This window comes from Condylura cristata, unplaced genomic scaffold (assembly GCF_000260355.1).
Source record: "Condylura cristata isolate star-nosed mole 26May11 unplaced genomic scaffold, ConCri1.0 scaffold00023, whole genome shotgun sequence".
Classification (NCBI taxonomy): Eukaryota; Metazoa; Chordata; class Mammalia; order Eulipotyphla; family Talpidae; genus Condylura; species Condylura cristata.
The window spans coordinates 13,192,820-13,209,343 of NW_004567124.1; the positions used below are offsets into that span (position 1 = coordinate 13,192,820).

A 16,524-nucleotide genomic window follows, 5' to 3' on the forward strand; every position below is an offset into this window, starting at 1 on the left:
GCAGTGTACTTCGTCGATCTGCCTGTTCTGCTCCCCATTCTGTCTCTGGTGAATCCTCTCACCCTCCGCATCTCTGGCCTGTACCCCAGCTCTGTATGAATAAATAAATAAATCTTTAAAAAAAAGTAAACATTTACTCAAAAAAGTAGTAAACTGTGAAATTATTTCTATGAACAAAGTGGAAATGTTAATAAAAGCATAATGATTGCCATATCTGAAATTGTACGAAAATACACCATAGATGTTGATGTAGTAATCTTCTTGAAATGAAGTTGACCAAATCTATATTAGGTCCTCTGCTAAGTACTACAGTGCCTTATCTTTGTTCTCAGAAAGTCTCTCAAAAGAAAGTTTGATTAATTATGCAAATGACAAATGTCTTTTCCTTCAAATTACTGAAAGCAAATCTTTGGAAATTTAACTCTCACAAATTCCAAGGCTGTAAGCAGAGGCCAATCAAGAGGAGACCAGAGAGGTAGAAGGCAGCCTGCCTGGTGGCAATTGTATTATTATGATCAATGTGATTAGAACCATAAAGACGGAAGACGTGTTCTTGGCGAGTTTGGGTGGGTTTTTTGTTTCCGCATTTCAAATGAGTTGGTTGAACTCCAGGTTGTATAGAATTCATAACAGAATAAGATGGAGGACAAACACAGGGTTCTGGGCTGGTCTGACTGATCATAGAAATGGCTGAGTGAGAAGAACTAAAGAGAAGATGAGCCAGTATATGATTGTTCTTTTTTCTTTTTAACAAAAGTGTATTCTGAAATGTCTAGTAGACTCTAGCTATTGGTGATAACAAATGTTATAGCAGAAAATTCAGATGTTTAAACACAGATGGAATTAGGCATCACCACTGCTTAGGAATAGTTGGTTACTTTTGCCAGATTTCTTAATTCCACCTGTGGCCAGAAAGGCCTTTCCCTGAAGTCTTCACTTCTGGCTCCTTAAATTTCTTCTTCTCCTCTTTCTGTTTCTCCTTGAATGTTTTATCCATCTCATCCATGGCTTTGGCCTGCCTCTGAGATTACCTCACAGACAACTTGTCACACCCGACATAATGCCTTCTGCACCTTCCCCAGACCCTCTTGTTACTGCTTTTTGATCTCCACAGGTACCAGATGTGCATCTTACAGCCAGGACTCTGCAGGCTGCTCCCACTGTCCACTGTCATTTGCCAATGACTGCAAGTTTATACTAGCCCTGAAATAATGGTTTTCATCAAGCAAGGCAAGGCTTGACTTATAGCACACTACAAGTTTCTATTTTTTTCTAAGTTGAGGTACAGTAAATCTTAAGTGCACACTGCACAATAATTTCTTACAGTGTATACACCTGTGAAACCACCACCTAGATCAAGTCACAAAATATTATTTGTTTTGCAGAAGGAACTCTGATAAATCACACTCCTTAAAGATTTTTACTGATCAGAAAGAGGATGTTTCCAATATAGCACTCAAAAAGAGAAACAGTAAACAAAGATTTACAGTCTAAGTCATTCAAAAGTGCAGTTTGTCCGGGAGCAAAATCCCCAAATAGTTGAGAACAGGAACCAACACTGCCACAGTTCATGCTGTATGGACATGCTGTCCACACAGTGGCTATTAAAGACTTAGCAAGACTCCTGCTCCCACAGATTTATCCCTAAGGGGAAAGTGCAGTAAATTGGTATAGCTAAACTTAGCTAAATGAAACAAGCATTTCTCTCATCTACATGGACAAGAAAGAACAAGAGACTTTCAACTACTAAAGAATAAGGCAACACTACTCGGGGAAGGTTTTGTGCACAGAAATTCTGGCAGGAAGGGCCACCTCACATGTCCTGACCTCCCAGGCACTGGCTTCCCATTCAAGCTCCATCTGGAAATCAATGGGAAAAGGTTGGAAACTCTGGAGATTTATTTTTATTTATTTATGCATACCAGAACTGAGGTATATGTCAGAGATGGGTGTGTATGAGAGAGAGAGGATTCACCAGAAACAGAGTAGGGAGCAGAACAGGTGAATCTACTGAAATACATTGCTGAAGGGAACAGGGGGAGAGACAGGAGAGGTCTGCTGTGCCATGTAGGTCACTCATGCTGCAGTGGTTGGGGGATAGCTTGAGAGCACTGAGACTTTAACCCCTGCACCTCTGGGGAGCCCTAAGGCTGGGAACTTTAACTTTCAAAATCCCATGGTACAAAGAAGATCAACAATGAAACAGGTCTAGCTCAAAAAAGCTGAGGAGGGGACAGACATGTAACAAGTATGTAACAAGAACAACAAAAGTCAGAGCCCCACAACACATTTTTGAGTCCCTGCTCTATGCCAGACTGTGCTTAGCAGTTTGCATAGATTTTGCTCATTTATTTCTCACAAAAGCCTCAAGAGTATGAATTATTATTATCACATTTTTACAGAAGAGGAATCTGTGTTTGGAAAAGTCAAGTAACTTCTTGTAATTAGAAAGAGAGGCAAGATATCCACCTTCAGTCCCTGGTTCAAAAACCTATATTTTAAGCACTGTCAATACATGGACCGTCCCTATAAGAGACTTCTCTGCCCAAAGCACCTCTCCCATACTGCCTGCTCACTTTGCTTCTTTATGCTACCAGGCACTCTGTCCCTCAAAGGGAGCCTTTGCATTAACCAGCATCCTCTGCTGTTGCAGGAGAGCAGGAATATGGGACAAAGGTCATCCAAGCTCAGGGATTTTCTACCACCATTGTCAACCAACAGTGATATTAGTCCTAAACATAACACTTTCTCCCTCTTCAATAAAATACTGGATTCTGTATCATCAGTGGCTAGAGGTGCCATTGTAATTGACTCTTTAGTTTGTTCAAGCTGCTCTCAAATAAAGATACTGCTCAAAGTGGGAGCCCTGTAGGTTCTGGAACTCCACAGCACTGAATTAATGCTGGTTACACCTTGCCTTGTCAGGGGACTGCACAGGGGCTCATGTTGCAGACATCAGGGTAAGGGGACCTCTTCTCAGAACCGCTTGGAAGCCCAGGTGTTGACTTTGCTCACATGGTTATTGCCCTGACTCCATTATCAGCCTGGAAAAGTCTCTGCATCAGCAGGAGTCACAGGATGTTAATAGGTCACAGCCTTAGCAAGTCACTGCTGTTCTACAAACTCATGTAATACTAGAGGGCCATTTTCCAGAAACCAAACACAGCTTGGCCCCTATATTGCCTCTCCTCCCCCGGAAGTCAGCTATCACCTGTTGAAGGTCACCCTTCCTTTTTGTTCCTTTGCTTCCTTCTTTTTCCTCTTTCCTCTCTCCTCTGCTGTCTTCCCTCTTCTCACTTCCTGCCTGATTCCCAGCCTCCTCTCTCTGACTGGCTTCATTATATCAGCAATGCTCCTGTCCTCCACATGTTTCCTCCCACCCCTACCCTCCAGTCTGAATCCACATTCACAAAGAAATGCTCTGTTCTCCACTCTGGTTGTCAGAGAGAAGCAAACTTGTTGGGTGCTTGCCCCAGAAACAGCAACCTTGGGGTGCTGCTGTACTATCTATGTAGGGCTTAACCACACAGATGGTACTGCATAGCCATAGCACTACTCAACCTGTAAATTAAGTTCAGGCTGGGCACCCCACATAGGCAAAGTCAGCTGCCAAATATTAACTTTCGTAAGTAATTTCACAACTAATAGTGCTTAAGACATCAGAATAGTTACCATGGGAAAAGTTAGAACTTTGTAGGACTTCCTCATATTTCATTTTACACGTCTGACTTTTTATATTTTTTATCATAAATTGGAGGCATGAGGGTTAGTGCTTGAGGGTGCCTCACATCTTCAGACAGCGTGCAGGAGAACTGTAGAAACGCAAGGGAGTGTACAGCCATTCCACCCTGCACGCGCCCGATCTTGTCTGATCTAGTCAGCTAAGCAGGGTCGGACCTGGTTAGTACTTGGATGGGAGACACGCAAGGGAGTCTGGGCACATGCGCAAAGGGTCAGAAGCTGTGTCTGTTACCTTCTCCATGCGTTCGATCAGCCTGTCCAGTTCTCCAATCCTCTGATCTTTCTCCTCTAGGCTCATCTCTGCCACCTGCATCTTCTTATTGGCTTCTTCAATCGCTTTCAGAAAACTATTGGTTTCTTCCTGCAAAAGAAGCACACTCCTCTCAGCACAGATATGGAATCCCGAGGCTATCAACCAGGGTCGGAGTGCTCTGCTTTGCTGCCTCGCTGCCTTGCATGATGTCTCTTTAAAAGCCCGACCTTGGGACCTAAAAGTGTCTCACCGATGGTGAGCTCCACTTCCAAGATTCTGGTTCTCACCTATGGATAAAAACACAGCGTATAATTTTTTCTCCTTTCCCTCCTTGAGTTTTTTGTCTAAAAAGAACCTGCAAATATTTTCTAACATTTGATTAATGCTCAAAGTGTTATTATATTTACCAATACTGTAAAGGGGATTAGGGTCAGGTCTGTAAGTGAATGCACAAACTCCACGTATGTCTCCTCCACTCAAAGCACCCACGCATCCTATGGAGAAAACCAGGCCATGCCATCAGTACATTTGCTAGACCTTCAAGAATAGCAGCTGTGGAGGCATGACTTCAAGAAATGGGTGCTGTCTCCCAGGGGTGCTAGGGAGAAAAGGCCCAACTCTAATAAAAGCACAAGAGTCCACGGCAAGAGTGGAGGGGGTGTGGCTTCCCAAAAGCAGTGCCTCGAGCCATGTGAATGGGAAGGGTGTTGTTCGCAAAGAGGAGGTTATGGCACTTCCAACTCGTTTAGGGAGCTTAGTTCAGATCACGGGCAGGGCAAGAGGAAGTTCCAGGGAAACAGGAGCAAATGGAATGAGAAAGGGCAGGGTGGCAGGTAAGCCCAGAATACTCTTGGGTGCTGGCAAATGGGCAGACTAGCTAGAAACAGAGGGGTATCTATAAGCGATTGGGTGCTGTTCCCAGGGTATGAATACAGGAAGGGAGGGGGATAAGTGAGTAAATGAATCCATTCCTTTAATGCTCATGCCTGTGGAAGTCCACAAGAAACCACATGATTTAACCCTACAATGAGCGGAAAGCTCTCGACTACAGCTTACACACCAGGAGAGCCTCTTTCTCGGCCCTGTGCTTCTGCTGCTCTTCATGCAACTTTTCTTCATACTGGCTGTACAGCTTCTTGGTCATCTCTCTCATCACCTCCGCATTGGCTTCTTGAGAGCATTCCACCTGTAAGGAGACTCATTTCAGAGCTTCTGTTGACCCCAGGGGAATCAGTGCTGAGAGAAGCAACTGGAATTAATGGAAAGGGTAGAAGTGTAACAAGGTGGTCCCCAGGAAAAGGGGAGCTTTCAAGTTTCCTGTCCCACCCAAAGGAGGGTGGAGCTGAGCAGGAAGGAGAAGAATCTGGAGAGAATGAGAAAAAAAGGAAGTAGAATGGAGAGCCAGAAGGAGACCTGAGGGAGGCACATGGAGCAGAGAGACATGTGAAGAAACTGCACTTGCTTCTTCTTGGCCCTGGACTGGGTAAAACAGATGTGGGTGAGAGACCCGTGGGAGGTTCACTGTGGCTAGGTTCACTGTGGCCGCGTTTATCTTGCTTTTGATGTTGCTCTTTTCCTCCCAGTCTTGTCTGGCCATTTCTGGCCCTTTTCTATGGGTCCCGGGCAGAAGGTGCTTTAGGCTTGTGGCCGGCTTTCAGGCCTTGCTTTGAGCCAATCCCTCTGGGATAGACTATTACCCACGAGGGGTTGGGTAAGTTTGGGTGTTTGATTTGGAAACTATATTCTTTGACTTTTCTGTATGGCACACTCATTGTATTAAAGTTCCTTTCCATTAAAGCTCTTATGTCTTGTCTTGATGCAGCGGATGGCAGAAATCAAATCTATTTAGAGCGGGCAGGTTTGGGGGTTCAGGGGTACCCCCCTCACTGCCCGTAATAGACTGAAGAAGGAAAAGGGGTAAGTGGATAACACCAAGAAAAAAGTGGTGCTTTATGCTATCAGGACATTATCAAGACAAAAGTGACTGATGTAAGTGGATTTTCAAAATGAGAAATTAATCTAAGTATCAACCCTGTTTCACAAATTTAGCCATTTTTAAGCTGACTTCTCTCTATAATGAGTCCCAGCTCCACTGCCTTCTTACACACTTTCCTCAATTACCTGTTCCTGTCTAATGTTCTTAAGATCCTGAAATTTCATCATTTTTACCTATTTTATTCTTTTATCAGTTTTAACAAAACTTTAAAAATTATATCCACACCCTCACTGGTCAAAGAAAGGCAATTTTTTTTGAATTCTTGAGTATTTTGTTGTTGACTTAAAAGTAAGAATACTACACTATTAGAACTAGGTCAGAGGAGGTTCAACTATAACACTGAAAAGTAAAAAGGTTACCTATAGGAGGAAGGAGAGAATAAGAAAGGAAAGGGAATATTACAGATCAAGATATTCTGTTTCTGAATATGCACTGCTTTATACATTTGATTTTTGACCAACTAAATAATTCCATGGGGAAACAATAGCCTTTCGACAAATGGTGCTGGGACAATTGGATTGGCCATGTGGGGAAGAACAAAGCGAGATGTCCACCCCATCACATGTAAAAATTGATTCAAAATTGATTAAAAAAATCTCAATGTGGGCCCTCCCTGGTGGCACAGTGGGTTAAAGTGCAGCACTAAGAAGCTAAAGCCACTTCAGCATGAGTTCGATCCCCACCTGCCTAGGAGGAGATCCACATAGCTCAGCAGACCTCTCCTGACCCGCCCGCTGCTCCCCTCAGCAGTGTACTTCATCAGTCAGCCTGTTTTACTCCCCTCTGTCTCTGGTGAATCCTCTCACCACCCCTGCACCTCTAGCCTGTACCCCAGTTCTGTGTGCACAAATAAATAAATCTTTAAAAAAAAAATCTCAATGTAAAAAGCTAAAACTGTAAAACTCTTAGAAGAAAGCAGAAGTTGGGCCCTCCCTGGTGGCACAACGGATTAAAGCACAGCACTAAGAAGCTATAGCAGCCACTGCAGCACGAGTTCCATCCTGGGCAGGGAGCTGACCCACATGGCATGGCAGTCTTCTCTGACCTGCCCACTGCTCCCCTCAGCACTGTACTTTATCAGTCTGCCTGTTCTGTTCCCTGCTCTGTCTCTGGTGAATCTTCTCACACCCTGTACTTGCCAAACCAAACAGAAAGACCTAAAAACTTTGGACCTTGGACAAACCTTGGAGAAGATCTAAACAGTGAAGCTTCTGAAGTCCAGGCCTGTGGGAATTCCATAATAGCAGTGCTATGATGACGTCTCAGCAGCCCTTGATGCCACTGGGGTCAAGGAAGGTGTACTCAATATGGACATTTATGGGGCACACACTATCTGAACTGATACGAGACAGAAGGGTCTTCAACCCAAGACCTATGGAGGTGGCCACACAAGGGAGAGAAAATCCAAGGAAGGAGAGAACAGAGTAAAGGAAGAGTTCAAGATGGAGAAAGAAAAGAAGGAAAGAGAAAAGTGAGGAGGAATCTTCACCTTCATTTTCAGCAGCTGGTTTTCCACTTGCGCCTCCTCTAGCTGCCTCTGCTTTTCCCGCAGCTTGTCCATGGATGCTTCGTACGTCTGCTGCAAATTTCTGATTTGATCCTTAATGCTGCTATTTTCCAAAGTAACATCCACAAGGGTTTTCTGTTGGGATAAAAGGAAAAGCAAAACTCATCTAGTGATGAACAAAAGCCTGGTCTGGGTGATGTCTGGGGTCTCCCTTTGCATTAACCATTGGGGGGATGTTAGGACACAGCACCTGCAAGGCTGAGGTGTGTGCAGGGCTAGAGGCTCACAGTGGTCAAGAGGTTTACTGGCCCATGGGTGAGTGGACGGGCTGCAAGCTGAGCCCATAATATCTCACAGTTGCTGCCAATACCGCCTGGCACAGTTTAGGATGGATGGGAAAGGATTAAAATGGAGTCTTTCCAAGGAAAAGTGTTCATAATATATCATTTCACATGGAAAAAAATAGATTTGAAAACAGTAAGTATAGACCATTTGGGAAAAAAAAAAAATAGTGTGCATAGGAAAAAAAAGACTCAAAGGAAGTTCACCAAAATCCAAATAATGGTTGTCACCATGTGATAGGATTATGGAGATTATTTTCTTCTTTGTGTTTTCTATATTTTCCATATTCCCACAGTGAAATCTGAAAACAAAGTATGTGTATTTCAGAATCGAAATAGTTCCCTTTTTTCTCCCAGGGCTGTCACTTCTGGGCTTCTAGATCGCTTGCCAGAATAGCCACCTTCCTCCCTTAGGCAGAGAAGGTGGTAGTGAAGGAGCTAGGAAATGGAGCTTGGTGACTCAGACAAGTGTCTGACAAGTACCAGAAGCCTATTGACTACTGTGCCAGGCCACCCATTGGGTCCAAAATGTTTACATTAATATTGTGCTATTCAATGCTTTGGTTTCTATTCTCCTTACAAAGAATAGCTTCCATTACCTAGAACTCCTGTCACTGGACACTGGCTATGGTCACCTTCTGTCATCTCCTAAAGTCATATACAACTCTGAAATAGATCTGGAAACTCTGGTATTGGACATATTTTTTTAAAGATTTATTTATTTATGCATACAGAACTGGGGTACAGGCCAGAGGTGCAGGGGCAGTGAGAGGATTCACCAGAGATAGAGCTGGGAGCAGAACAGGCAAATTGACGTAATACACTGCTGAGGGGAGGAGCGGACAAGACAGCAGGAAAGGTCTGCTGCGCCATGTGGGTCAGCTCCCCAGCCAGGGATCGAGCTGGCGCTACAGAGGCTGCAGCCAACTGCTGCACTGCTGCCTCAACCTGTTGCACCACCAGGGAGGGCCCTGGACATATTTTCTAATACTATTGTCCTCTTTGTAAGCGATGAGTCTTTGTAGCTTCCCCATTTCCTTAGCTTTCACATTGGATAATAAGACTCATTCTAACCCTCCTTGACAGGAAAAAGAATTTTCAGTGGTAGTAAACTGATACTAGAAAAATACTGAAGCCATTATAAAGCAAGGAATCACATAATATTTTTAGCTACAAGGAGCTTTACAAACTACCTGGCCATAATATCCATCTCTGCCCCATTGGATTTACAGATAGTCATGTTCAAGAAAGTACCCAAAGAGACCAGAGCTCACTGGGGTCTGGCTTTGCCACTTGATAAACACCTGTTCAAGTCACTTCTCTCTCTTGGTCTCAGTTTGCTTAACCATAAAACATGGAGACCAGAAACCATCTCAACAGTTCTTTCCAGCTCTGCTAGTTTATGAAATCAAACCAGGGGTCAGGTATTACTATCAGTAATCATGAAAATGTGGCATAATGGACAATGGAAGAGGTTGTGACCTTGCAGAAATAAGAAGTCAACTAACTAACTGATCCCCAGACTCAGTTTAGTTGTAAGATGGTGCTTTTCCTTTCTTCTTCTTTATAAACAATGGCTTAATCTTCTAGTTATAAGGCTCCTCTCTCTGACCAAGATCAAGAGACTGGATAACTAGGAATTAGTCAAGTTCCCAGGACCCAGTTCTAACAGCTGATTTCTGAAGCAAGACTTGCCCCTGGTTTGATTTCATGGACCAGCAGAGCTGGAAAGAACCATTGAGATGGTTTCTGGTCTCCTTGTTTTATGGCTAAACAAACAGAGACCAGCAGAGAGAAATGACTTGAACAGGTGTCTCAAGTGGTAGAGCCAGACCCCCAATGAGCTCTGGTCTCGGTACAGATTGTACTTTCTTGAGCATGACTATCTGTAAATCCAGTGGGGCAGAAGGGAGTGTTATGGCCAGGAAGTTTGTAAGGCCCCTTGTAGCTAAAAATATTGTGTGATTCCTTCCATTCCTTATAACAGCTTCAGTATTTTTTCTAGTATCTGTTTGCTACCACTGAAAATTCTTTTTCCCTTCAAGTAGGCTTAGGAATGCTTGGAACATCAACAGAAGGAAGTAAAACCTAAGATTTCATACAGATACTAACCAAGTCTAAAATCAGGGGTGGTATGGCATTTCCTGGTGGGCAGGAACAGAGAAGGGAAAGAGAGCCCTGGCCACCCCTTCATGGCAGGAGGAAGGGGAAACACAGGCTACTGACTCAGCCTATGCTAAAACAGGCTTGGCATGAGGCCAGGGGAAAACTGGCATCCACTAGAAAGAGCCAGGAAAAGGGTGGGATCCGAGGCCTGACCAGAAATGGGTCTCCCAGACAAATCCAAACACCAGGTCCACCCAGACCCCTGTGGGACAGGGGCTGAGCTTTGTTGGTACCATTGCCAACTAGGTTCTAGAGGAAATGGGTAATCCCAACATAAAAATTTGTTTGCTTATCTAATAAATTATTTATATGGAACCAGAAAGGACTGAAATAGCTGTGGAACTTTCAAGAGGAGGGCAAAAAGAAAGAGCCAGATAAAGTTGGAGGAAAGGGCAGAAACTACTACTTGAATATTTGAAAACCAAATCCAAGGGGAGGTGTTTCAGGTGAATATGCTTTTAAAAAATATTTTCAAAGTTAATTTGCATGTTTCATGGGGGCTGAATTAGAAGAGTAACAATGACAGCATGGGTGTGGTTAACTCCCAGCAAATTAAATCAATCAGGACATCCCTGCTCTTGAAGTGGATTAGTAACAGTTGCACAAATGAAGGATCCTGGGTCTTTTGACTTCCATGTCTCATGGTACAACATATTCCTTGGAATACTGTCTTTTAATACAAAATATTTTAGATTAGAACTTTGGAATACTTTCTTTTAATGCAAAATAATTCTAGATTAGGAAAAGGTACTTAACAGCCTTTAGGAGTTACTTGCCATGAAACCTGACGTACTACTTCAGGTACTGACATTTATGATCACCTGAGCATCTAAAGAAGCCAGTGACGTCTTCAGTATTGAAATCAGTCTCTCACGTCCCCTTCTGATGAGGGCTAACACAATTGTAAATCCAAGGGTTACAGTCTTAGCTTGGAAGCCTACCCTTCAACTTCCTCCACCGTTTTCCTCCTACAGTCTAAAAAAAATTCTACATAAAATGAGCAGGAGACATTTCTACAAAGGTGCAGGATCCACTTCTGGTTAGGCTTACTCACACTGTAACCGCAGGTAACTAGTCTAACAGCAAACAGACAAATACCTGCAGGCCAATGGAGTCCGAAGCCAAAGCCGAGTTCATGGCATTAAAACTGTCCAGGGCTGATGACTGTGTCTGGATGTGATTCTCTAGATAGTCCTGCTGAGCTTGTGAAACCTAGACAGATTGGAGAAGATGGTTACACAAAATCAATCCAAACACATCTTTTAAAATCTCTGATTAGGCTAGAACTTTCTCTTGATACTAGCCACATCCATGTCAACAAATGGAAAAGTCATGCAATCTGCATGACCCAGATTGCAGGAAGCCAAGCATACTTTCTCAAGGGAGACACTGTGTGGGAGCCACACAGGCAGCACAGAGAGGAGGGGAGCAAGTGGCATGTTCTCGCTTAGGGACATGTTGACAAAGCAATAATTTCACAGTCTTTTAAAAATTAATTAATTTAATTATTCATTTTTACTTTCTTCATTATTTTATGCCTTTTCCCATCTCGGTTGTAATCCCCGTGGACTTCCCTCCACCAAATCACCCATGTGCCATCACCATAGTCCTGTCACCTTTCTCACCCCATTTTTGATCCCATTCCCCTCTCCACCCCCATAATATGTCCCTGGTATATAGTTGTTCAATGTTTTTTGTTTTTTCTTTATTACAATTGCTTTTTTTCCCCCGACCCCTTACATTCCTGCTATGGGTGAAACCATCCATTATTTTTCTTTTTCTTTCTGGCTTATTTCTCTAAGCATGATCTTTTCCATATATGTTGCTGCAAAAGACAGGTGTCTATCTTTCTTGATTGCTGAGTAATATTCCATTGTGCATATGTACCACCTCTTTTTAATCCAGTCATTTACTTATGGGAATTTGGGCTGATTCCATGTCTTCCTTAATGTAAACAGAGCAGCAGTCTTAATCTGGCTGCCATGTGCAGTGTGGCCAGGGGGAAGAAGAGATTGCAGACACAGATTGGGTTCCTATGACTAGCCTAGCATGAGAAAATGAGGGTGTGCGGGAGATAGCAACAGAAAGAAAATAAGAGGCAGAACTTGTTTACAAATCTATTGCAAATGCAATCATTGGCTTTAATTACCATTGTTAGTGTTTGTCAGTGCATGGCAAAGCAAATTTCCATAAATAGGTGAGAATTCATTCTCTCCTTACATGCTAGTGAGAATAAGCTAGGTGGATATGTTTATATACCACAATCCCTATAAACAAAGCAGTATGATTTACCTAAGCAGATTATCTCCCAACTCAGCCATGAGCTACATTATATTCTATGACTGCTATAACTGTGGTTCTTTCATGCAGATATTAACTCTAATGGAAACTTATGTCCTTATACATAGATTTAATCTTTTCTTTAAAAAAATCAAAACTTCTTCTCACAAACATTAGATCTAAACCAGAGGATAGATATTTTTTTTCCTTCAATTTTTGAGGAGGTAATACATCCATTTAGTTCAGACATGTAAAGAAGTATGACAGGTACACTAGAAAATAAATCTTCCTTTCATTTCTGTCCCACCTGCTCATTAATCACCCTGCCCCCTCCCCATGCCCCTCAATTAGGAACCACTACTAATTCCTTCCTTTAGAGCACACACAAAACACTTTAGACATTTATTTTCCCATCCTGGTCTATATAAGTGGGAGCATATTAAACATATTTTCCTGGATATTATGGTTTTTTTTTTATTATCTATCCTACATCTTTGAAATTTTCCTATATCTCTTTGAGGTGCTTACCAGATCTTTTCTTTTTCTCCCTCCCTCCTTTGTTTTTCCCTTCCTTCCTCCCAACTATTCCACATATTCTATTGTACAAATGGAACTTATTTTACTTTCCCCGTTTTGATGAACATTGAGATTCTCAATCTTTTAACTATTACGAACAATGCTTTAATAACTAAGTTGATACAATGTCATTTCACATGTGAGATTTTATGTATAGAATAAATTATTAGAAGTAGAACTGCTGAAGCAAAAAGTATAGGTATTTATCATTTTGGTAGCTACTGTCAACTTATTCTCCCAAAGAGTAGTATAAAATGACATTCTAACCATCAATCTGCCTGTTTCGCCATAGCATTGCTCTTACAGTATCTTGCCTCCAGTCTAATAGGGATAATTATATCTCATGTCAGTTTTAATTTCAATTACTCTTCTTGAGAGTAGGTAGAACATCTCTCTATACATTTAATCTTTCTTCATCTTTATTGTAAATGATCTGCTACAAACATCTGGTCTATTTTTATGTGTTGTAGCGTGTTCCTTCTTGAATCATAGCTATCTTTAAATATGCAGAAAATTAGCCTATTATGCATGATGCAATAATTTTCCTGATTTGTCATCTGGTTTTGACTTTGGTGCTTTTGCCAGCACTATTTTCCATCTTAATGCATTCAATGCTATCAACATTTTTTTATGTGTTTTTTGGGAATACATGTCATACTAATAGAAGGTCTTCTCTGTCCTGATTACAAAAGAATTCACATATTTTCTTCCAGTCCTCTTAAGCGTTGTTTTTAGGATCTAAGTCTTTAGCTACTGGGAATTTATCCAGGAGTAAGTCTGTCTCAAAGTCATGTAAGTTGTCCCAACTGTACCTGTTTACTCTCTTTTCCCTCCTTATTTGCTACATTTGTCATTTATGAGAATACATTTCCAGCTTTTTTTCATGCATATCTCTTCTAATCTCTTAGTTTCTGAGTTTTCTTTTCTCTCTTTTTTTTTTTCTTTCAGTTTCTTATAATAGTAGGGCTGGCCACTCTCATTGCTTCTTGCCTGCCAGAATTTCCCTGACTCTTCATATTTATTTTCTATAGACTTTAGAATCACCTAGTTGAGTTATGGAAACACAGCACAATAAAAAGCTGTTGGTATTTGGGGTTATATTAAATTTACAGAGTAACTTGGATAGTCCTCATATCATATCACAATCGATCTTTTATAACCACATGACTTGTCTTTCTACTTGTTAAAGTTTACTCCTGGATATGTGGTAGTTTTACTGCTACTGTTATTGTTTCTAACTAGCAGCTATTCTTTGTTTATATTTATATATATTTTACCCTGCTACCTTATGGAATTTTTTTTTTTGTATTTTTTTAAATTGAAGTAATGCAGGTTTACAGCACCTGGATTTAGAGATCAAGTTCACACCTTCTTTTAATGTTTACAGTAGTTTTTCTCGTTGGCTCACTTGGGTTATCTAGAAATTTAATCATATACTTTATAAGTGGTGATAGTTTTATATCTGCCTGCTCCATTTTCATATCTAAATTTATTTCTTATTTAATTCCACTGGGTAGCTGCAAGGTTAAAGAGTAATGGTGGTAGCCATTTCCTTGCCTACTGCTGACTTTGGAAGGAAGGCCTAGACTTAAAGAAGATCATTTTTGTCACAATTTCCTTTCATTAACAAACTCGTCTAGAATAAAATTCCCTCAGTTCTTTTACAGTATGACCCCACTCATAATAAACATCATAAACGGATAAATATCTTCAGCAGTAGGTGCCGAGAGGGAGTTCAAACTCTTACACTCTTCCAAATATCTGGGTCACTGAAATACTGACTTACTGACAGTTCCTGGGTGAGCTGGTGAATCTTCTGTTTCATTTCATCATAATCTCCATATATTCGCTTCCTTACTTTTTCCAAAGTGGCTCTCACCTGCAGCCCACAAAGGTACTAGTGAGAGATCAAACTATAACATGTTCAAATGTAATTTCCAATACTTTTTTGTAAAGATTTTTATTTTATGCATACAGAACTGGAGTACAAGCCAGAGGTGCAGGGGCGGTGAGAGGATTCACCAGAGACAGAGTCAGGAGCAGAACAGGCAGATTGACGAAGTACTCTGCTGAGGGGAGCAGCGGGGCGGGTCAGGAGAGGTCTGCCACACCATGTGGGTCACCTCCAGGGCTGGGATCGAACTCATACTGAAGGGGCTGCAGCATGCCTGCAGTGCTTCATCCTAACCTGTTGCACCACCAGGGGGGGTTGATTTCCAATACTTTTATGAAACCCTGATGACATAAAAAGTCAATCTCACTGTCGCAAAATGAGACAATTTGCGAAATAAGGGAGAAGATCATTGTTGACATCAACTTAGAAACTAAGGGAGTCATTGTCAGTATATATAATTATTAGCAAATACGAATTATCCTAGTAAGAATCCTTGAAGAAAAAATGTTTTTTTGAAAATGACAGATGTTGAACAAGATTTGTCCCTTTTCTTACACTTTTTTACAAGTAGAAAAATTTTAACAGGTTGGCTCTTTAAAGACGAGATTAAAAGCACAAAAAGCAAAAAATAACCTCTAATTTTCGGTCTCTGCTAACATGGTCAGAGGGCAGTTAAATGTCTAGAACAGAAAGCAGGAAAGAGTTCATACACTTGAGAATTTATAATCACCAGTTATAAATGGTGAATCATCACCAGTAATTCACAAGGCAAACTTTGTTATAAAAGTCAAAGTGATCCCCCAAACAGCTGTTCTGATTAGGATTCTCTGTTCTGACACTCAAGTTGGGTAACAGAGTCTTCTGAAAACGCTACAATCAGTCTCTCTTCCTCCTTTCTCTGGATACTCTGGGGATGAACTAAGCCCAAGTTTCAAGTAGACAGGAAGTCTCCATGGGGCCCATTCCAGAAAGGGTCCAGAAAAAAAAAAAAGGCTGAAAGGAAGCACCTGGCCCTTTCCTACTAGAAACCTCCAACTGTTCTGATCTTTCACAAAGAGTGGTGAGGTTGCTAAAGGTCTGGAGGCGAATGAACTCAGTAAGTCCAAGGAACATCAGGTCTAGCCTAGCTGGGTGCCTTCTCAGTTTAGAAAGACCAGTATGTAGGGAACTGCATGGGAAGACAATCTTGAAGCTGTATTTGCAGAGTTAGCACACTGCTATACGTTATACTATATGTTTATTAGGATAACTGGTAGAGATTTTTGGCAAAAGGCAGGAAAAGTCAAGCCACCAAGACTTCCCTAGATGAATTCTAATAATAGAGTCTTGCTGCTAGCTACACAAATTTTAGAGATATATGGCCCAAAGCACAACTTTTCCTCTGGATAGACAGAATAGCCTTCATGCACAGCTCTGGGTTGGCTCTCTGAGCTTACCAGTATGAGTGGAATCTTGAGTTGGGTGTCACTTCCAGGTAAAACTTTCAGGAATCCAACGGAGCCAGAGTTACCCACAAGCAAGAGAGGGAAACAAACCCATAAATGTACTAAGTGGGACCTAGAAATTCATTTTAGGTTTTAGATCACAGTGGAAGTTAGTAATTCAGGTCAGAACCATCCCCACAATCTGAGTAATTGTCATTACTGGCTTGCAATCAGCCTGAACGTGCTATCTTTGTCTCAGGCAATTTGAAACTCTCCACTCTGTTTAGAATATCTACCTCTGAAGCAGTGCCATGCTATCTGGGGCATTTTAATAAGGCAGGTGTAA

The 16,524-nt window shown here is 41.6% G+C and overlaps 1 protein-coding gene across 2 annotated transcripts in view; it reads right to left on the reverse strand.

Moving 5' to 3' along the window:
- The window catches only part of MYZAP (myocardial zonula adherens protein), a 92,148-nt gene that overhangs the window by 45,511 nt on the left and 30,113 nt on the right, over positions 1–16,524 (reverse strand). For both annotated transcript variants that reach the window (XM_012728677.1, XM_012728678.1), the window contains exons 4-8: positions 14,647–14,739; positions 11,103–11,216; positions 7,480–7,632; positions 5,055–5,180; positions 3,974–4,102 (exon numbers count right to left, since the gene is read on the reverse strand). In XM_012728677.1, the coding sequence (XP_012584131.1) occupies positions 3,974–4,102; positions 5,055–5,180; positions 7,480–7,632; positions 11,103–11,216; positions 14,647–14,739 (615 nt within the window). The remainder of the gene's footprint in view (positions 1–3,973; positions 4,103–5,054; positions 5,181–7,479; positions 7,633–11,102; positions 11,217–14,646; positions 14,740–16,524) is intronic.